This window comes from Lissotriton helveticus, chromosome 3_1 (assembly GCF_964261635.1).
Source record: "Lissotriton helveticus chromosome 3_1, aLisHel1.1, whole genome shotgun sequence".
Classification (NCBI taxonomy): Eukaryota; Metazoa; Chordata; class Amphibia; order Caudata; family Salamandridae; genus Lissotriton; species Lissotriton helveticus.
This window is the reverse complement of record NC_136061.1, coordinates 176,153,875-176,176,803: the sequence shown is the minus strand read 5'-3', so window position 1 is coordinate 176,176,803 and position 22,929 is coordinate 176,153,875. Positions and strand designations below refer to the sequence as shown.

Below are 22,929 nucleotides of genomic sequence, written 5' to 3'. Positions count from 1 at the left end.
CGTTCCTTCTTATTCTGTGGTCCTGCTTGTTGCGAGGCCTTGGATCCATCTTTTTCTGCCTCTGGTCCTACTGTTCTGTCTGTGCCTTGCCCCTGCTTTTGGGTTCGGTTGCTTCTGTGTGGCTGTCGAGGTTTCTCTGCGGCCTACGGCCTTGCCTCCCTGGTTTCGCCTGCTCCGGTCTGCTCTCGGGAGTTGGGCATGGTCGGGCCTGGTTGGTGCCTGGTTGGGAGGCCACCTTGGACTACCGGGTGCTGTGGGCTAAGTTCCCTCTGATTCTTTTTCCATGTTGGGACTGCTGTTGCGTTTCCTGACGGATTTGTCCTTCGGTTCCCTTGGTACGGCTGCGGCTTGGTCCTCTATGGCTGTTTGATGGCTATTGTGCTTCTGGCCTGGGGAGGCGGTGCTGATTGTGGGGCTGCTGTGATGGGGCTTTCCTTCGGGGGCTCTGTCCAGTTTGGGGTTCCGTTGGTGCCCTTGTTCGGTTTGGCGGCTGCGGTCGTTCTTGTTGGCTCCAGTCCGATTACTCGGTGTGGGTAGTTTACGGGTTGTGTGCGGGCTTTTGGTCTGCCTTTCGTTAACTTTGATTGCCCGACCCTTTTGTGGTGTGGTGCGCGGCCGGTGGGTCCCTTCCTTCCACATGTCCCAGGGTTTTCTGAGTGCTTCCTCTTCTTCTGGTCCCTCCTTGCTGGGCTACTGGATGGGTTCTGCGCTGCCCCTGTTCCGGGTTCTTTGGCGATGTGTCGGGCTTTCTTTCTCGGTTTTCGGGGCTTCGTTTCTGTTGGGCCTGTGTGGTACCCTCTTCATTCCTTCATGATGGTGTCTCTTCGGTTGTTTCTTCCCTTCCTGTTGGTGGGGTTTTTCCTGGATTCTCTGGTTCTTTGGGACGCCTGCTTTCATATGTCAGTTCACGCGGCTTCGTGGTGGTTCCTACGTTCTGTGGGGGTGTTGTTCATTTCCGCTTTTTGGGGCTGCCTTTAGGATGGTCTGCGCCTCCTGGTGTGTTTGCTGACCTTTGGCTCCCTGGGTGGTTTTGTTGAGCTACTCTGTTTGGCCTGCTCTGGGGTTCCGGGTGTTCCCATCCTTGGACGGTTGGTTGATTCTTCCTCTTCTTTCCTTCCGGCTCCGGCCCTTTCACTGGGTGTTTGCTGGCTCCTGAGTCGGTTTGGGTGGATTCTTGTCTTGGAGTCTTCCATTCTTTGCGCCGCTCAGGTGCTCCTGTTCGTTGGGTGATTTTGGCGCCTCGGTTGGTAGGGTCTTCCTGCCGGTGCCCTGCGGGCTGGCTCTGTTGCGAGGACTGCGGTGGTTGTTGGGGGCTCAGTCTTCCGCTTCTCCCCGGTGGCTCCATGTTCCGCGGCTGTTGTCTGCTGCTGTGGGGTTTGTTCCTTGGGCCCGTTGGCGCTTGTTCCCCCCAGGTGTGTCTTGCTCTGGGGCTTTGGGTTCCGGCTTCTTTGGGCTGTCTGCTGTTGTTTCCGGGGGGTGTGGCCTTTGGCCGTGGGTGGTCCTGTTGGCTGGTGGTTCGCTCCTCTTGCGTGGCTGCCCTTTTATGTCCCGTGAGCGGTTGCCTCTGTGCCTGTCTTGGGCTTGTTGGGCGTTGATTGTCCTTGGACCTGTTTCTCTATGGTATGTCTTGTGCCTCTGCTGCCGCGGGCTCACACTGGCGTTGGGTTCATATCCTGCCTCTGCTTTCGTGGTGTCCCTTGGTGGTTTTGGTTCTTGTGGTGCTTTCGTTTTGACCGGAGAGCTTTAGCTCGATGGTTTGTCTTGTGCCTCTGGTGGCGCAGGCTCGCACTGGTGTGAGTTTGGGTCCTTCTTCTGCTTTCTTTGTCTCCTGTGGTCGGTTCGGTTGGCCTGGCCTCTTTCTGCCTTGGCTCCTCTTGAGGTTCCTATCGGTCTGGTCGGACTGGGTGGTGGTGCCATGGGGCTTTGGCTGGTGGGTGTTTCTTGTACCTTATTGTGGTGCCCGCCCTCGGAGGCCTGGGTTCGAATCCTGCCAATGCTGTGATTGTGTCCCCTGGTGGTACTTTTTGTAGTTCCCTTTGGGCTTTCTGTCTGCCGGGGGTTTTGTTCTTGTGGCGACTCGCCTGAGTGGGGTGTCTCCCTCCCTGTCCGTGTTGGGCCTCTTGCTGACCTGGTTCGGGGTTCCGTTGTTGGTCCTGTTTTGCATCTCCGAGGATCGCCTTGGGTTGAGGTTGTTCTCTGGTTTGGCCCGGCACTGTCTGGGGGGTGGTTGCCCTGTCCTTCGTTGGACGGGGGCCTGCTGTGTGCCTTTCCTCAATTCGGAAGCCCTTCGCCTCTCCTGTCCTGGGCCGGTCGTGGGGTTTTCCTTCCTGGTGTACTGTCCGGCACGGGGTGTGTCTGCATTGGATTCCGGTGCGGGTCTTGGGTTTCTGGGCGGTTGGCTTCGACTGGGTCGGCCTGTGTCCTCCCTGCGTGCTCTGTGGGCGGATGTGTTGGCCTTTCAGGGTTCGGGCATTGGGCCGATGCGCCCCTTGGTGTCCGGGTGGTTTTGGATGGTTCCTCCTGGCGCCGTTCTTTCGTTCCTTTGCTCCTTGTTGGGGTTTCTGGTTCTGCCTGTTTTCTGTCCTGTTCCTCTTTCTGGGGTTTCGGTGCAGCTACTCTGTTTGACGGTTGTGCGGGCTCTGGAGGTGTTCCTCCTTCCTGCGGTGTCTTTTTTATGGGGTGGTTTTCCCTTTTTGTTGCCTTTGGGCTGGCTGGTCCTGTTTTGGGGCCTGTTGTGGCTGCTCTCCGTCGGTGGCTGTGTTGGCTGTGCGGCCTGCAGTTGGGCTTGTGGTGTGTTGGCGCCTGAGTCGGTTCGAGGTACCTAGCCTCGGGGGTGGCTGCTTCTTGTACTTGCTTCCGGGGGGCCTCCCTGGCTGTGTTCTGCGTGTATGCTGCTGGGTGTTCTCCTCGAGCTTTTATGTCCTCTAGTCGTTGGTTGATGTGTGGGACTGTGTCTCCTGGGTTTGGGGACGCTGGGTTGCGTTCTGCTCGGGTTGTGTGCCTTCCTGCCTGTGAGGCTTGAGTCTGTTTTGCTGCTGTGTGAAGCCGATTCTTGCTTTGGTATCTGCTCATGGGTAAGGACTGGGACGGGGAGGGCTGACGAGGAGGTAATGACCGGTTACTCACCGGTAATATTCATTACTCCGAGTCGTAGCCCTCCCCGTCCCAGTCCTGGTTCCCATCCCTCCCTCCCTGTTCGGCTTCTTGTGCTTGGTGGTACAGGATGTGGATGGGCGGGTCACATGATTATATGCCTTAGGGTGTTGGTGTGGCCTGGAGGGAAGGGATGGGTTTTAGTTGCTTGGGAGTTTCTGGTGGGAGGAGCTATGCTCATAGGTAAGGACTGGGACGGGGAGGGCTACGACTCGGAGTAATGAATATTACCGGTGAGTAACCGGTCATTCCGGCAGAGCAGACAGCAAGCTGAGCGCTTACCCAGCCATTGAGGCGTGCCGAGGCGTCAGAGTTCACTGGGCCAAGGCCGGTATCCTCGACAAAGCAGCAGGAGGCAGGCGGGATAAGCCCTTCCCTTCACGGCTCAACAGATCTACAGTGATCCGCCTCTCCCATCAAGAAATCCTCATAATGTATCGGGCACAGGGCAGAGCAACTTCCATCTTCGGCCTTTCACAGCTCGCCCGCCTCGGATCTCAGTGTGGGCGGTTGTAAAGTATGCTTCCCTGCAAAGAAGGAGCTGAACCATGTTCTGAGTTTTCAAGAAATACTTTATTGCAACTATTAGCGGTAATCACGGGAGTGCGTCCCTCCTCAGTGAAGGTCAGACTGCATCTCATTCTGTAAGAACATATTATCTTCAGTAGAATTCTGAGCTTGTATAGTGCTAACCTGAATCACACTTTTACCTCTGCACACAGACTGGACATAACCATTCTTGTTACATTTCACATTTTTTTTACCAAGGGCTGGGCATATAGGGCTGATATGGTGACTTAGACCCACATCTAAAACATTGTATTAGAGTATCCAAGTATTTATTCAGTAATGGACCCACAACCAACCGAGCTGCTATCTGGCTCCAGTGCTACATAGACATTCATCTTCATGGGGAGTTACTTATCTATTTTGCAGAGGTGTGATCTTGCCTGAGTGAATGGTATTTGCAGAAAGGCAAGCCATACAATGGCTGTCACTGCATAGGTATATTCATCTCCAGTGAAGTGAACACTTAATCTGGTGCTCAATTATTGAAATCTAGTGGAGCTTTTGGACCAACTGTCTTTTGCTAATGAAGAGCTGGTCCACTTTTATCTAAGAGGAAAGGTCGCCACTCTTGCATCTCTGGTGCTAAAGGAGAACTGTTTTTCATAGTTGCATAACGTAGCACTTTATGGTTTGAAGAGTCTAGGGAGAAATAATCTTGCCAAGTGATGAAAGTGGTGGTGCAGTGCTGACAGGTGCAGTAAGGGCTGGTATTACGGCGGGTGAAGTTCACAGCTTCTACTCACCCCTGATATTTGTGCCATATGTTACACATTGTTGAATGCATGTGCAGATACAGCTCATACCGAGTACTCACTTTAGGATTGTTGCCTTTTTTATTCTGATGTTGTATACATGTTGTGTTTTTCTTTACTTAGTCCTCTTTCTGGCCCAGCTAGGTACTGACACTGGATGCCCGAAACCATGGCAGTAGCCCACACTGTGCCACTATGACTTACGAAGCAATGAGTGCTGATGTCCATAGGCTACTGGAACTGCTACATATCAAGCGCTGCATCCTGATCGGTCACAGCATGGGTGGCAAGACTGCCATGGCCATGGCACTGCAGTGGGTAGGTATCTCGCTCACCGAACCATTTAATTTGTTGGTAGTTAAAGTGGTTTGCGATGTTAATTAGTGGCGGTTAATAGAGTTCGGAGTGAAACCCAAAAGATCGCAGCAAGGTAGGTGATGTGGTTTCCTCCAAATTAGGTGTGTTGGACACCCAGGGGTTATTTTTGATCCCTATGTGTCTTTAACCTTTTGCTGTGAAGCTGTGCTCGTATCCATGATAAACACAGTTGAACTATGTATTTTTAATCCTTGTTAAGGTGTGAAAACAAGTTTCCAAACTGCATTCAAATTGAGCAGTTTAGATCCGAAGGTCAAAATCAGCCTTTTTAGACCACCCACATTCAAGAAATGAAGGCCTTGTGGCTCCGGCAATCACCGAGTCTCCACAGTGTGACAGTTTAAGCCTATAATATGTAAGGAGTGTGTTTGGATCCAACTTTCACATATTCCTTAGCAGGCTGGTGGATGCTGGAGCTCATCCTTCTTAACAAATGATCCTTCAAGTGACATGAAGCTATTTGCTAAGCGCCACCAATATAAATGGAGCTGTTGCACTTGTAATTTCGATACTTATATGTGATTTTTATCCTGTTTGGTGTCTTTTTGCCACTTTCCCTTTGTTTAGTTTGTACTGCTCAGTGATGTTTCACGATGTTACATTACCGCTTTTGTACAGGTTCAGGTACATAAAAACTACGAATTATTAATTATATAAAGGCATTTTTCCCTTTTATTGTTCATATTTCAATAAATGCCATTAGAAATCCATATAAAACACTGAAAAACAAAAACAAAAATGTCTTCGAAGAACCAGTAATATCACTCACATCTCGTATTTTTCACCCTCTTGTTTAAAGAAGATAGCACAATAGGCATTTCCTTAGGCATACAGTCTCACATAGAGGAAAACTTGAATTTTTATTTTAGACAAGGAGCTCCCAAACTACCATATGAAGCGCAATGTAGAGATGGGTAAGCCAACAAATTAAAAGGGAGAGCCGTACCAAGAGTAGTTTCTGGCTCTCAGAGCCCATGCACAAGCTGAGCCTTCGAACTATTGGCATATAAATCATGCAACAAACATCATGTTACAATATGATAAGGTGTCTTCAAATTTCAATAAAGTACATTTCTTTGACACACAGAAACGTTTCACCTTAGTACATAAGATTATATCACTGATTTGAGAGCTGTTCATTAACGGGGAGTTGTTAAACACGTACTGGGAAACATTCCTTGCTCCGCCCTGATGACAGCGCTATTAGTGAACTAAGTGGCAAGTGAGTTGTCATGTGTACCTCATATGTGAACTACATTCGTATTATAGATGAAGCAATATTATAGTCCATGAAATCAATCTCAATAGATTTTTTGTACAGCGCACATGCTGAACTCACTTATTTGAAGTAACTCTTGTATGTGATAATGACCATAAAGGAGGCTCCATGAAAAAGTCTTTTTGTAGGATCGCACAATTTGGTCAAGCAGGTATGCTAAGCTGGGTTGATCCCAGATTTTCCATTTCCACACTGGTGTTCAGCTATTAGATGGCATCCCTTTCTGACATCAGCGGTTAATGCTTCGTCCTTGATCTTTGGAGGATACGATTAGAGTGTGGATCACAAGCAGAATCCACATTTTATTTTGGGCAGTTTTACATAGTAAGAACCTTGCACAAGAACATAAGAGTGCCTCACAACAGACACACACTATGCTACACCTTTTTCCAGCTGAGTCGAGGACGGGATTCAAACCTGGTTCCCCATGTCTCATGGTCGGCAGCTGTATCCAGTAAGCCACTTTGCCTCCTGGGATAGCACAGCTTGTTTTGGGCTTGAGAGTTCCAAGAGGACCTCGAGCTGGGCCAGTCCCAGGCTTCTGACTTGAGCTTGGCATGAGCTTTCAGTAGCTCGCCCACCCCGGTACAATGTCTGTTAGTGCCCTGGTAATTTTTCTGCTTAATGGAATAAAGATCCAGTACGCTTGCTTCTGGCCTGTTTCAACATTATTTTTGTATGACATGTAGTCTTTTAGAGTATGATATTTTTCTTATTCATGATTTGCGTCTGTTTGAGAAGATGGATTAGTAAGTTAGGCATTCACTGTTGATACATGTTGTAACAAGGGGGTCTCAAGGTTGCATCTTAGCAGCTCACCTCAACCATATGTTCTAATGAGAGTGGTAAATAGAGTACTATTAAACTGGTGCAGAAGGACAATACTTAATTAGCAGGTCTATAGACAGCAAAGCTGCTGGTATGTTATCCTAGTTTATTCACCATACTGTTATCATAAGAAAGTTATGAGGTTTATGGAATGTGGCGGGAGGCCTGCTGTTAGCAAAGGAAAAGAAGGTAATAATCTCCTCGGTCCTGGCAGACTACTGCCACCACAGTGGTGGGTGGTAGTCTATCTACCTTGTGTAGATCTCTATGCCTTCAGAAGACTGCCTCAGCTCCTCTGGTAGCACTGCCAATTTGCTAAGTGGTACCATGTTTCATGTATCTGCTCAGCAGATTTTGTTTTACAGAAACAAACTCCCAAAGTGGGAATTTTCGTAAAACAAAACAAAATAATGACCCATATACCCTGTGAATATTTCCTCAAAGCGTGGGGTGTCATTTTTTAATTTTCCTATTCTGGACCACTATGCTTTTCCTGGGGGATCCAAATGGAAAAATACATATCTCAGAAAATTTGCTCTAAATAGGGACTGCACACAAGGCTGTGAGTGTAAGTTTTCGCCATTACGCTACAAACCCTGTCCACCAAGTACTAATTGAGTGCCTACGTCTGGAAAGAGCAGCATTTTTGTTTCTTTCAGCAGTTTTATTTCCCAATTTGCTTATTTTCCACCAAGTAACTCTGATGCAGAAAGTATTCTTTTGCCGTTTTGGAGTACATGCTGCTCGTTCCCCTCAAGTTGTTTGTTGCATGAATGAGGAGATTCTTGTGCGGATAACAGTCATTTTCATCTACAGAAAAGGCACTATTGCAAAACAGAAAGAGATTAACAGGCATTTCTTCCATGGTTTTTACCTTTTTATTTCATTCTTCCTCATTTTATTTGGCTTTTATGCATGGCAACACAATATTTCTTCTGGGGTGTTTGAGATTATAGATTTACCCTTTATAAATACATTTCTAGCATGTGCCATGTGAGCATTATTAACTAATAGTCTCCTGATAACCTGTTGTATTTCTAATGCATAGCAGTTGGAAGCTCATAACTTTACATAGAAAGTAAAGAAACCTATAAATAATCTTCTAAGTAGAGCTCTCATTCGCCCCATTTAATCCTCTAGTTAGTTGTTTAAACGTAAAACTGGCCTTGCTCAGCAAGATCCTGACATTCATCATACATACCACCATCATCTGGAACTGATCAAGCCCCAGCAATACAAGGACCAGACCGCTGCCATGTTTTTTCCAGTGCGCTCACCAAGAAACTTAGAGGCTGAATACAAAGACTAAAACAGGTGGATGCCAAACTCTGTTTCTCCCTCTGGAAATTAAATGATATGAAATTGGCTTTGAAAGTGCTCCACTGGCTCACTTTGTAATCCAGGATTAAGTTAAACATCCTCCTCGCTACCCACAAGGTCTTCTAGAATAAAGTCTATTCTCCACTTTACATTTCATCCAAGAACCTTTGGTCGAAAATCTACATCTCATTCAACATAAATCATGCAAAAAGTGTTGGAGGCAGTTACCTAGTTGTCAAGGGATCCACATTTTGGAATACCTCAGATTCCAGGCTGAGAGCACAGCTGAATCACCACCTAATCAGAAAATGCCTGAAGGATTAACTCTTCAGAGATGCATTCTGCTGACCTCAGTGGTCAACAGTAGCAATGCTAGAGGAAAAGTGACTAGAGATGTTACACCATGTTTTTGGTCGGATCTTAAATTTTTCTTCCTATGGCCCCTCAAACTCTGGCTTTTCTTCTTCTCCATTGTAGGTACAGGGCTACATGTTCAGTACTTTGCAAAACAAATGAATACTAATTGTGTCTCCTTATACCAAACAAGTATACTGTTCCTCATCAAATATCAGCAAAGAAACGTCGGAAATCGGTTGTGCTGAACGCTTCTTAAATTCTCTTTGTCATCTTGCCAAGTTTGGAAGTGCTTAAAAAAGTGTTGCCCAAGAAAATTTTAACATCAGATGTGCATATTCTCCCCACAATAAAATTAAATGAGATTGGTTTGTCTCCATACATACATTTAATATATATTAATAATCATGTGAGGTATCATTTCTGATTAACTACACTGTAGTAAGTAGAATTTGTGACATATAAGCTTTATGTTATGTTATGATAATATGGTATAGGATTTGTAAAGTGCAGGTCTGCCTGTTGGCCCTTTTTGCAGTTGGTACACAATCGCTATTGTATGCTAAAGGAACACTTATGGCCTGATTATGAGTTTGGCAGTGTGGAAGCGGGGCATCACGCCACCTCACTGCCCCTCACACTGCCAAACTCCACCAAAAACTGCCTGCCGGATTACAAGTTGTAATCTGGGTGGGTGGTCCATTGTCGGCTGGCCCATGGCGCTTCCTTTCAAATGCTCATAGAAGAACCTTTAGAAAGATAGCGCTGAGAGACTGCCACAGCTTGTACCAGCGAGCATGAACTAGTGGTGCAAAAAGATGGGGGTCACTCCATGTGCCCCCTGCATGCAAACCGAGGCACCAGGAGGTCCTGTAGGGCCCCCATAGTTTACTCACCACCACCTTTTTCATGGCAGGCTCACCGCTATGAAAAGGAGGGTAGTGAGGAAACTCCGAATATGCTCGGCGGTGCAGCAAACTGCACACACAGCATATTGTGGCATCAGACCACTACATGACCGCCTGGTGGTAGCAGTTGTCCTATGGTGATCCGACAACCAAAGCCATAATACTACGCGGTTGAACCGCCGGTGAGGCAGTTGCTGCACTGCTACTGTGGTTTTGGCAGTCCAGCGGACCGCCAAACTCCTAGTCAGGCCCCTAGACTTTGGGGAAAATTAAGATCATTGGTTTTCTCCTGAACACGGTTTTATTTTCAAAGGCTTTCAGATTGCATAGGAGAGCCTGCTACAATTGGGAGCCCTGAACTCAAAAGTATTTTCCTCCTGTTCATATTTGTTTAGGCAATATGCCATAATCGAGCAACAGATGACTGGTAACATATGATTGGGGAATCCAGAGTGGAATGTGAGGGACTGGCTTGTCTCTAGTAAACTTAGGTCCTTTGCGAGTAAAATTTTATTCACGAAAGAGGTCGCACACTGCTCGTCCTATCAGCGTGTTACCCCGGAGCATGATGGTCGATGAAGTCAGTATCGGCGGGTGCGCTTCTACCAGAGTCTTGAATCTTGAGTATAATCACTGTTGTGCTGGCCATCCCTGGACACGTGTTTCGAGGTTGTTACCTCTCATCAGCAGGGAATAGGCGTGTGTAAAGGGTTGCTGCGTAGGCTGCCAAAAATGTTCTTAGGTCCAGATACCTCTCGTGGCGCGCAGGTGCGTAACCTCGAGGTCGTCACCTCCACCGGCTCGAGGGAGCCTGTATAACTAGTATTCACGAAAGAGGTCGCACACTGCTCGTCCTATCAGCGTGTTACCCCGGAGCATGATGGTCGATGAAGTCAGTATCGGCGGGTGCGCTTCTACCAGAGTCTTGAATCTTGAGTATAATCACTGTTGTGCTGGCCATCCCTGGACACGTGTTTCGAGGTTGTTACCTCTCATCAGCAGGGAATAGGCGTGTGTAAAGGGTTGCTGCGTAGGCTGCCAAAAATGTTCTTAGGTCCAGATACCTCTCGTGGCGCGCAGGTGCGTAACCTCGAGGTCGTCACCTCCACCGGCTCGAGGGAGCCTGTATAACTAGTATTATAGTAGACGGTTGTTTGGCGGCCTTCTCTTCCACCCCTAACTATTTTCTCTACTGATGAGGGAAGTTATACCCGAAACCCGAGCCATGTCTCGGGCGATATCCAAAAACCCGGGACATGTATCGGGTCTAGAGATCATCAGTCCAACAAATACCTACTTGCACCCACCTGGGTGAACCACTCAAGAACTCCATGTACCAGATTCCCGAGGGGCGATACGGAGGAGGGGCTAGCGGTGTGCGGTCCATTGCGATTGTTCTACAAATTGGCTCCCTTGAGCTTTGAGCCGACGGGCTCCTGGACGACGCACCTGCGTGCCGGTTCGGGCATCGAGGTCTTTGACGGTTGTTTGGCGGCCTTCTCTTCCACCCCTAACTATTTTCTCTACTGATGAGGAAAGTTATCCCGAAACCCGAGCCATGTCTCGGGCGATATCCAAAAACCCGGGACATGTATCGGGTCTAGAGATCATCAGTCCAACAAGTACCTACTTGCACCCACCTGGGTGAACCACTCAAGAACTCCATGTACCAGATTCCCGAGGGGCGATACGGAGGAGGGGCTAGCGGTGTGCGGTCCATTGCGATTGTTCTACAAATTGGCTCCCTTGAGCTTTGAGCCGACGGGCTCCTGGACGACGCACCTGCGTGCCGGTTCGGGCATCGAGGCCTTTGACGGTTGTTTGGCGGCCTTCTCTTCCACCCCTAACTATTTTCTCTACTGATGAGGGAAGTTATCCCGAAACCCGAGCCATGTCTCGGGCGATATCCAAAAACCCGGGACATGTATCGGGTCTAGAGATCATCAGTCCAACAAGTACCTACTTGCACCCACCTGGGTGAACCACTCAAGAACTCCATGTACCAGATTCCCGAGGGGCGATACGGAGGAGGGGCTAGCGGTGTGCGGTCCATTGCGATTGTTCTACAAATTGGCTCCCTTGAGCTTTGAGCCGACGGGCTCCTGGACGCGACGCACCTGCGTGCCGGTTCGGGCATCGAGGCCTTTGACGGTTGTTTGGCGGCCTTCTCTTCCACCCCTAACTATTTTCTCTACTGATGAGGGAAGTTATCCCGAAACCCGAGCCATGTCTCGGGCGATATCCAAAAACCCGGGACATGTATCGGGTCTAGAGATCATCAGTCCAACAAGTACCTACTTGCACCCACCTGGGTGAACCACTCAAGAACTCCATGTACCAGATTCCCGAGGGGCGATACGGAGGAGGGGCTAGCGGTGTGCGGTCCATTGCGATTGTTCTTTGCGAGTAAAAGCTTGAAGTGCTATGCATTGTAAATTGAGGTCACTTTGTTTGTCAACTGAAGCCAGTGTTATGAGATAAGGGTAGGGGGAACAACCGAGTGGCAGTGGCCTGCAGACTCTTAAAGTCTCACCATTTATTGTTGAGATTAATCCCTCTAGCATTGTGCTTTTGTTAGTTCTTTATTAGAAGTTTCTCCTTTACCTTCCTACATGTCTGCTTCATTTTGAGTTGGCTTCCCTTTTCTATGCTCATCTGTAACATGGTACCTTTTTTGTCATTGTCAGTGGGAAAGTGTTCTAAATAAGAAAGGCAATGGAACATGCAGAAACAGTCTAAATGTACAGGATCTATGACACTTCTTCTGAAGAGTCTTTAACTGATTAATCTAAGTCCCCTTGTTTCCGTACATCACTAAATGATTGTTACAGGGCACCATTGCTTTCCACAAGTGTGAGAAGCCAAGGGTTCTTTACTTTACGTGCTGTAAACAAGTTTCTGCTCAATTTGGAAAACGAACGAAAATACATTTTGAAGCACTAATACCTGTACTTTAGAGTGCTTAAATATATTTATGAACATTAGTGGCGATCCCAAGATGGAGAAAAAAAGTTACTTATTTGTAACACCAGTTGTTCATGAATTTAATGATTTAATTCACAAGCCAACCCCGTCCTCCAAATGGAGCCTGCAAGATGGAAGCAGGGTTATTAGTTTTAGAGCTATGCCCTAGAGGCTGTCAGAATTATGAAGGAGCAACTGACACCTTGGCTTCTATTTGCTTTATCTTTAAAAGGGGGTGGGGGTCATTTTCATTCATGCTGCATGTACTTTTAAATCTTTTTATAGAACATGGCTGGTTAGGTGGGTTCTTTGGAAAGCCTGTGAATGCTGAAATCTTAGTGCTGGGGAAGATAGTAATGATTGCCCTTGGCCGTGGATCTCCAGCTAGAGTGCCCTTTGCAGTTAGATAAAACCCTGCCAGTATGCTGCTCGGTTCATGGGAATTTGAATGGGCTCATGAGAAACCGTTTCCCTATTTGGGGTTATTCAAAGACGCTAAAAGTAGTGGTCTGGTAGTCTCTCTCGATGTTCAGATCATGTGTCTACCTAGATTACCAATGACGGAGAGCCCTTGTTACCAATGGCGGAGAGCACTGGTTACCAGTGGCTGAGACCCCTAGTTACCAGTGGCTGAGAGCCCTTGTTATCAATGACGGAGAGCCCGTGTTACCAATGGCAGAGAGCCGTTGTTACCAGTGGTGGAGAACCCTTGTTACCAATGGCAGAGAACCCTTTTTACCAGTGGCGGAGAGCCCTTCTTACTAGTGGCGGGGAACCCTTGTAACCAGTGGCGGAGAGCCGCTTTTACTAGTGGCGGAGAGCCCTTGGTTACCAGTGGCGGAAAGCCCTTGTTACCAGTAGTATATAGAAAAGGGCCCCAGTTGATACCACATCAAAGACACAAATTCATAATTCATAAACTGAACACTAATAAAAACTTCATGAGAATTGACTTTGAGGAATGCTATTTAATACACATCTCCTCATTTGAAAATGAATTACCATTTCTTCACAACAAAACATTTCAAATCATTTCAAAGTATTTGCGGGACTCCCGTGGAAGTAAACCCTGTGCAGCAAGGGAAGCGGTCATCGCTCTTTGTAAGGCAGTAAAAGTCTGTTGAAAAGACCCAAAAAGATTTTTCAGCGTGAATAGGTTTACGCTCTCTCGGTATCAGGAGCCCTCGGCCCAACAACACCGTTATCAGACGGAGCCACGTGAATCATCGTGCTTCATGTGCCCTTCTACACTACCCCTACACCCCGCCACTGCCTGTCCTGAGGAAGACCCCGCTGTAGGGCAATAGCGTTGCCTACCCAACTGGGGTCGAAACGTCGACACACCTTTGTCTATTCCTACCTGGTAGCAACGGATTATTTGTGACTGTGCAAGCTGTAAATAGGATAGGATTCTTTTAGGATATAAATAAGTATATGACAATATACACATGTCTAATGTGGAACTCAATGTTGAATATGTATGAGACCGCATAATCTGTAATTCTTCTATGATTAATTGAATCTGTCACACTACTTTCCCCTTTTCACCCTCCCTTCCTTCCACGTCTCCCTGTCTTGGGCTTATTACCAAATGCTTTGAAATGATTTGAAATGTTTTGTTGTGAAGAAATGGTAATTCATTTTCAAATGAGGAGATGTGTATTAAATAGCATTCCTCAAAGTCAATTCTCATGAAGTTTTTATTAGTGTTCAGTTTATGAATTATGAATTTGTGTCTTTGATGTGGTATCAACTGGGACCCTTTTCTATATACTATTGACTACCCAGGTCCAAGCACCATTGGTTTTTTTTTTTTGGTTTTTTTTTTATTGATATTTGCGTTGCAAGTTTACACAGATTATGACATAATTCCTTCTTGAAAAGAGATTCGACTAGAAATTATACAATGTATAGAGAAAAGGAACATAATACAATCCAATACAAAATAAAGAAGAACTGGAACATACATAAGTACACAATATATAAAATTCGCTATATCATTACTTCCTCAGTCCATTTCTGAATTGGTGACCAGATTTTTAACCCAAGTTGTTTCCTTTTTTTCCCCTTGGTGGCATATATTGCTGATTCAAGCTTATATCTAGCTAAGAGACGACCCCTCCATGCGGAAAAAGATGGTGATTCTGGACTGATCCAATCCTGAGATATACATGCGCGAAATTCAGCCATCATAATAAATAATAGATTATTTTGATCAATATCTTTTGAATCTTTGGAAACACCGAACAATATAAGTTCAGGCGATATGGCTATATTTTTACCAAGAATGTATTCAATAAATTTCTTAACATCACAGATTAATCCGTCTAATTTTACACACGAATAAAACATATGTAACGTATCGGCCCCTCTTAAATTACACCGATTACATTTAATTCCAGTAATACTCCCCCATTTCAAAACTTTTGCCGGTGTATAGTATAAATCACACAAAATCATATAATGTTGAGTACGATTACGCCCAGAAAATAAAATAGAGGAAGCCATTTTAATTGATTCTTCCAGAAATACATCCTTTGTACCTAATTTCTCTTCCCATTTATCCCTCAGATTATTAAAGTCATCCACAAGATAAGTCATTAAGGTGTTATAATAGAACCCAATCCTTCTTTTATTATTTAAATTATCTAAAAGTAGAATTGGGCTTAAATCCAGTCTTTCTATGTTGGAGGATGAATGTAGGTAGCTGTTAATCTGTAGAAATTTGAAATAATCCTTTGAAGGAATATTAAAGTTACTTTGTAATTCATCAAAAGAAAGTAATATTTCCGAATTATTAATATACAAATCAGAGAGAAAGGTAATCCCCTTATCATTCCAATTTTTCATCACCTGGTCCCTAAATATTGTGGGAAAGGATTGGCTTGAGTTTAGAGGCGTATATCTAGTGATTTTCCTAATTCCCACCAGTTTTTTAATAATTCTCCAGGCTTTATATGCTGCAGCCACTATCTTAAATTTTGTTTTTTTATAGTAGCTTGGCTCTATGAATTTTAACAAATGATAATTTGCATCAGTACCTATTACCATTTCATAAATATTTGGATAATGTGTCCAATTAATGGGGATCTTTTTACCTACGATTAAGGGAAACATATATTGGAGTGCGGCTGCTAAATAATAAAATAAAAAGTGTGGTGCGGCCCACCCCCCCTATCTTTCGGTATAATCAGCTTCTTATATGCTCTTCTAATACCTTTATAGCCCCATAAAAATCTTATTGCAGTTCTTTCAATTTTTTGGAAAAAGTTTAAAGGAAATTCCAGGGGTATTGTTCTAAATAGGTAAAGAAATTTAGGCAATATAAGCATCTTTAAAACGTTGTTTCTACCATGAAGAGATAAATGTAAATGATTTATTCTTTCCAGAGTCGTGTTAACCTTTTTTAGAATTGGAGTATAGTTAATACTAGGTATCTGTGAGATAGGTGTAGTTAATCTAATCCCTAAGTAGACTGCTTCCGAAACTATATTTATAATAGGAGGTGGATTTGATCCTATAAACACAATTTGCGTTTTAGACAGATTTAATTTATACCCAGAGAAAGATCCAAATATACCTGCTAGTTCTTCAATCCTCCGAAACGTTCTTTCAATGTCTTTAGTGACTACTACCAAATCGTCAGCATAGGCAAGGGGTCTATATGTCGTACCTCCTAACTGTAATGGAACTATGCTTTCATCCCTATTAAGCTGATTAAGAAAGATATCTATATATATAGCAAAGAGAAGAGGAGAGGATGGACACCCTTGGCGTGTTCCTCTTTGGATAGAAAATAATGCAGATTTATTAAGTCCTATTTTTATTGCTGAGACTGGGTTTTTATATAATGCCTTAAATGCATTTATTATTCCTGGGCCAAACCCTTTCATAGATAAGACATCCCAGAGATAGGGCCATGCTACTCTATCAAATGCTTTTTCAGCATCGAGCAGAGTAATTCCTATTGTTGTATTAGAAGCTTCTGCCCAATCCATCATTGCTATAATCCTACGTACGTGATCCGCCGTATCTCTATTGGGTATAAAACCATGTTGCCACCGAGATACAATTGTTGGAATAATTCTTGACAGTCTTGTGGCCAGTATTTTTAAATAGACTTTGCTGTCAGAATTGATCAACGATATTGGCCTATAGGAGGCTGGATTGCATGGATCTTTATCTTTTTTTAAAAATGTCATGATTATTGATTCAGCCCAAGATGCTGGAGATAAGCCTTTCTGTGCCTCTAAGAACATAGCCAACATCTCATTTTTTATATGTTTTCTAAAGGACCTATAAAATTCTAACGGAATAAGATCCGGACCAGTAGCTTTGCCCATTGCTAATGAGTTTATGGCGTTCTCGATTTCCTCCCATGTGATAACGGCATCTAAGACTAATTTTTGATCGTGAGTAAGGATCGGGAGAAGATTTCCCATGGCAAAGTTCAGACATATATCAGATGAATAATTATCATCCTCTTGTGTATATAATTTACGATAAAACTTACGAAAAACTTCTAGGATTTCCTCTTGTTTATTATACACTTGCCCTGTTTCATCCTGAATTGTATTGATGGCATTAAATACTTCTTTTTGCCTGATTCTTTTTGCCAAGATTTTCCCAGTGTTTTCTCCTATCTCATATATCTGAGTTCTATAGCTTGCCATCAGTTTTGCTGATTTTTCTGCAAAGAGTTCGTAAGCAATAGATTTACTAATTGCCAGCCTTGTTTCTATGTCTACAATTGGTCGTTGATGTATTATTGCTGTAACTAATTCCTTCTCCCAAAATAATATTCTTTGAAGAACCTTCTCATTCTTTTCACGCATAATTTTCTGTTTTTTTATTGTATATGACAGAGTCTCTCCCCTTATCCCTGATTTGAACGTATCCCAGACAATCTGTATTGACGCAGTACCTTTATTAATATCAAAAAATTCTTTCATCCATAAAGCCAATGTATTTATATATTCAGAATCATGTAGAAGTTTACGATCAAAAGTCCAGGATCTCAGTTGAGTGGTTATTTCATCAGTTTTAATTTCGATCACTATTGGATTATGGTCAGATATTATGCGTGGAAATAATTCAAAGCTTGTATCATGAATAAATGATTTTTTAAGGAAAAAATAGTCCAAGCGGACCGATTTTTTATGAGGATGGGAGAAGAATGTATACATGGGAAGTATAGATTTTTTTTCATAAGCTACATCAACCAAACCATGCTCTAATACCATTGACCGTAGTGACATGAATAATTTTTTCTTAACGCCCTGGTAACAAGATATATCAGATATCTCTTTACTCACATCTAAATGAATATTTAAGTCGCCACACATTATTAATGATGAGGACCAGTTAGAGAGTTCGAGATTTAGACTGTCCAGAATACCTGGATCATCCACGTTTGGAGCATACACAGCACATATGGTCCATAATGCATCATTGATTTTAAACTCTGCTATTGCCCATCTGCCATATTTGTCCGCTTTATGTCGAGTTAATATGCCTAACCCCCTCTTAAATAGGATAGCAACACCTTTTGTCGTTGATCCTTGAGATGTACATACCGCTACCTGCATACCTAGGTCTTTATATAAATGTCTGTCATTCCATGTTATATGTGATTCTTGAATGCATACTATGTCGTTTTTCATAGATTGTAAAATTTGTGCCGCTATTCCCCTCTTCTTCTTATTATTTAAACCACAAATGTTCCAAGAACACACTCGTAACTTTCCCATTTATAAGATTTTTTATACAGCGATAACATCATCTTAAGTGAAAAAAAAGATTTCATTTCCTTCTCTGTCACAAGCCACCTATCCAACAGTGTACCTACAAATATCAAAGTAATAATATACAATCTGTTTTTACTTGCAACTTCATTTTTTTCCCTCACCCATCCCACACCCCTCTCTGGGCTCACACTGAGCCTCCCCCACCCCCCCCCCACCCCTCAGTGCTATCAGGGCAAAGGGACATAGTGTCCCTCGTATTGATGATGTGATGAGCACTAAGTGAATCTCATCGTGCGGCTCGGCTCATGATTACTTATACTTCACTCATAATCATTAAAGCCACAGTTAGCTCAAATATATCTGAATATTTCTGAACAAGTTTTGTCTTAGTACATTGCTATAATCATTTACTTTTTCCTTACACTTTTAGTCGTTGCTCAAACGAGAAAAAAAAAAAAAAAACAGAAAAACAGAATAAGCAACAACTTATCAGAGAGTCATCAGGAATTCTTTGGCCGCTGCCTCGGTGGTGAAAAAGCTAGCTCGTTCTTTGTATATGACTTTGAGTTTGGCAGGGTTTAGAAGAAATGCTTGGGCGCCTTTTGCCTGGAATGCTGTAATCAATTGTCTTAATTGCCATCTTAGCTGTACCGTAGTGTGACAATAGTCCGGTCGAACAAAAAATTCAATATCTCGAACCTTGCGCTTCTTATTAGGTCTTGCTAAGTCATAAAGAGCTTCTCTTGCAAGAAAATTATTCAGTGAAATAAGGATCGCTCTTGGTTTAAAAGCTGAGGCTGTGTCTCGCCTTACTTGGAATGGAAATCTATGCGCCCTTTGAATTTCGGTCTCCCATTTCCATTGACTTAGCTCAGGGAAAGCAGCAGAGAAAAGATCTATCATGAATTGGCGTGGATTTGTATTTTCTTTCCCTTCCGGTATGCCCAGGACTCGGAGATTATTACGGCGAGCTCTATTTTCCAAATCCACCAGTTTCCAATTAATCTCCTCTTTCAAGCCCACCATTGATTCTAGCTGTGCCTTCTGTTGCACCATAGAGTCTTCCATTTGTGATATCCTGCTCTCCGTCTCCGTAACTCTTATAACTGTGTCGTTAGAGATTTTCATTACTTTCCTGAGATTATTTTGTAACTTTTTTACAGCTCCCTGGGTTCGAAGATTTTCAGTTTTAGTCTCCTCTCTGTGGTGCAGCATTACTCTATATAAGACTTCCAATGTTATTTCAGGCAAGTCATCGGAAGAATTATGGGGTCCAGAGATTACAGGTGTTTGGGGTGAGTTAGGTCTGTTTACTCTTTGTGGGTCAAAGTTAGCATCAGAGTTCTCGATCTCCTCCTCTCGCCCCCACTCCTGTCTATTCGGGGACTCCTCTGGATCTGAATCTGAACCTTCAGAAATGCTAAGATCATCTTGACCCACACCCTCCTGCAGTAACTCAATATTCGGTAACATCTCATCTATGTTATCAGAGTCCAGTGCTTGGGATAAATCAGTCATAGAGTAGAAGTTACCTGCTGAATCCAAGGACTCTGTATCGTCTCCTCGAGTATCAGCTGGAATTACTAGCTTTTGACTTAGATCTTTATTTTTTTCGCCGCCACTAGACTCACCCTTAGCAGGACCTTCTGCGTCTACTTGTTTATCTAGAGACTTCTGGGTTACGTCAGGATTAACAGATTTTCTCCTAAACATGCCAGGAATTTTCGGTATTGCTCCTGTCCTACAACTACCAGAAGTCATTGCGTTTTCGGCGTTTTCGGCGTTTTCAGCTGTACTACTTATTGTAGTTGCATTAATTGCGTTAGCGTTATTTAATTGTGGAGTAGCTTGATGTAACCCCTTGGCCGCATTTAAAACAGCTAAAAAAGTTTCATTACTTGCACTTGAGTTTGGGGTTGTACTCACATTTGTAGCAGGCTGAGTGTTACCAACTATCACTGCCGCCGTATGAATTGTATCTTGACTTGCTGCTGCTGTTGCTGTGTCAGCTCTTGTCTTCGGTTTCTGCTGCCGTAAGGTTCCTGCCGGATTTTTTGGCGCCATTGTAGCCGAGGGAAGCCGAGACACAGAAACAATGTTGCTGTCAAGCCCGTGTTGTTCCTTTGATTCCCGGTATCGACGTGCTGAGAAGGATTTTGACTCGCTCCCTACTCCTTCTCTTGTGTTATTCCAGTTAGCAGCTGACACTGATGAAATGGGAGTCGAGCGCCCACACGCCGAACGAAGGGATCGAATGTATTTTCTCCACGGGTCCAGGCGCATACCCAAGTTTGACAAAAACGTCCTTACTGTTGCCGACGCAGAGCACCGTCACCCCTTCAGACGGCTTTTTTTTTTCCCTCCCGTAATCGGAGAGAAGGAAACGAAACACTCTCTTCTCCAACACCACCTAGAGAGCACAATCTTTCCGTGAAAGTGGATAGTTAATTCCGTAATTAAGCTCCCGCTGCTTCAGCATCAACATCGCCTTCCTTTTCGGCCACTTTCAGTAAGGAACACCAATAACTCTGAACGAGCCACACGAGAGCCTGCACTAGCGTCTCCTCACTCGGACTTGCAGTCCGCCATCTTGCCCCCTCTCCTCACTCGCCCAGCACCATTGGGTTGACCCATATATTATAACCTTGTTACCAGTGGCGGAGAACCCTGGTTACCAGTGGCTGAAAGCCCTGGTTACCAATGACGGAGAGCCCTTGTTACTAATGGCGGAGAGCCCTTGTTACCAATGACAGAGAGCCCTTGTTACCAATGACAGAGAGCCCTTGTTACCAATGGAGGAGAGCCCTGGTTACCAGTGGCTGAGAGCCCTTGTTATCAATGACGGAGAGCCCTTGTTATCAATGGCGGAGAGCCCTTGTTACCAATGGCGGAGAACCCTTGTTACCAGTGGCGGAGAGCCTTTGTTACCAGTTGCAGAGAGCCCTAGTTACCAGCAGAGGAGAGCCCTTGTTACCAATGACAAAGAGCCCTTGTTACCAATGGCGGAGAGCCCTGGTTACCAGTGGCTGAGACCCCTGGTTACCAGTGGCTGAGACCCCTGGTTACCAGTGGCTGAGAGCCCTTGTTATCAATGACGGAGAGCCCTTGTTACCAATGGCGGAGAGCCTTGGTTACCAGTGGCTGAGAGCCCTAGTTACCAGTGGCAGAGAGCTTTTGTTACCAGTGTTGGAGAGCCCTTGTTACCAGTGGTGGGGAGCCCTGTTACCAGTGGCGAAGAGCCCTTGTTACCAGTGGCTGAGAGCCCTTTTTACCAGTGGCGGAGAGCCCTTGTTGCCAGTTGCAGAGAGCTCTTGTTACCAGCGGAGGAGAGCCCTTGTTACCAATGACAGAGAGCCCTTGTTACCAATGGCGGAGAGCCCTGGTTACCAGTGGCTGAGACCCCTAGTTACCAGTGGCTGAGAGCCCTTGTTACCAATGGCGGAGAGCCCTTGTTACCAATGGCGGAGAGCCCTTGTTACCAATGGCGGAGAGCCCTTGTTACCAATGGCGGAGAACCCTTGTTACCAATAGCGGAGAACCCTTGTTCCCAGTGGTGGAGAGCCCTTGTTACTAGTTGCAGACAGCCCTTGTTACCTGCGGAAAAGAGCCCTTGTTACCAATGACAGAGAGAGCTTGTTACCAGTGGCGGAGAGCCATTGTTTCCAGTGGCGGAAACCCCTTGTTACCATTGACGGAGAGCCCTTGCTACCAGCAGCAGAAAGCCCTTGTTAGCAGTGGCGGAGAGCCCTTGTTACTAGTGATGCAGAACCCTTGTTACCAATGGCAGAGAACCCTTGTTACCAGTGGCGGAGAGCCCTTGTTACCAGTAGTTGAGAGCCCTTGCTACTAATGGCATAGAACCTCTGTTACCAGTTGCGGAGAGTCCTTGTTACCAGTTACAGAGAGCCCTCGTTACCAGCGGAGGAGAGCCCTTGTTACCAATGACAGAGAGCCCTTGTTACCAATGGCGGAGAGCCCTGGTTACCAGTGGCTGAGACCCCTGGTTACCAGTGGCTGAGAGCCCTTGTTATCAATGACGGAGAGCCCTTGTTACCAATGGCGGAGAGCCCTGGTTACCAGTGGCTGAGAGCCCTAGTTACCAGTGGCAAAGAGCTTTTTTGTTACCAGTGTTGGAGAGCCCTTGTTACCAGTGTTGGAGAGCCCTTGTTACCAGTGTTGGAGAGCCCTTGTTACCAGTAGCTGAGAGCCCTTGTTACCAGTGGCGGAAAGCCCTTGTTACCAGTGGCGTAGAGCCCTTGTTACCAGTGGCGAAGACCCCTTGTTACCAGTGGCTGAGAGCCCTTTTTACCAGTGGTGGAGAGCCCTTCTTACTAGTGGCGGAGAACCCTTGTTACCAGTGGCGGAGAGCCGTTTTTACTAGTGGCGGAGAGCCCTTTGTTACCAGTGGCGGAAAGCCCTTGTTACCAGTGGCTGAGAACCCTGGTTACCAGTGGCTGAAAGCCCTGGTTACCAATGACGGAGAGCCCTTGTTACCAATTGCGGAGAGCCCTTGTTGCCAGTTGCAGAGAGAGCCCTTGTTACCAGTTGCAGAGAGCCCTTGTTAGAAGCGGAGGAGAGCCCTTGTTACCAATGACAGAGAGCCCTTGTTACCAATGGAGGAGAGCCCTGGTTACCAGTGGCTGAGACCCCTGGTTACCAGTGGCTGAGAGCCCTTG

General features: G+C 45.2%; 1 protein-coding gene across 4 annotated transcripts in view; it reads left to right on the top strand.

Annotated features, from left to right (window-relative positions):
* The window catches only part of ABHD11 (abhydrolase domain containing 11), a 149,895-nt gene that overhangs the window by 43,586 nt on the left and 83,380 nt on the right, over positions 1-22,929 (top strand). For all 4 annotated transcript variants that reach the window (XM_078679504.1, XM_078679507.1, XM_078679506.1 and 1 more), the window contains exon 3: positions 4,620-4,793. In XM_078679504.1, the coding sequence (XP_078535630.1) occupies positions 4,620-4,793 (174 nt within the window). The remainder of the gene's footprint in view (positions 1-4,619; positions 4,794-22,929) is intronic.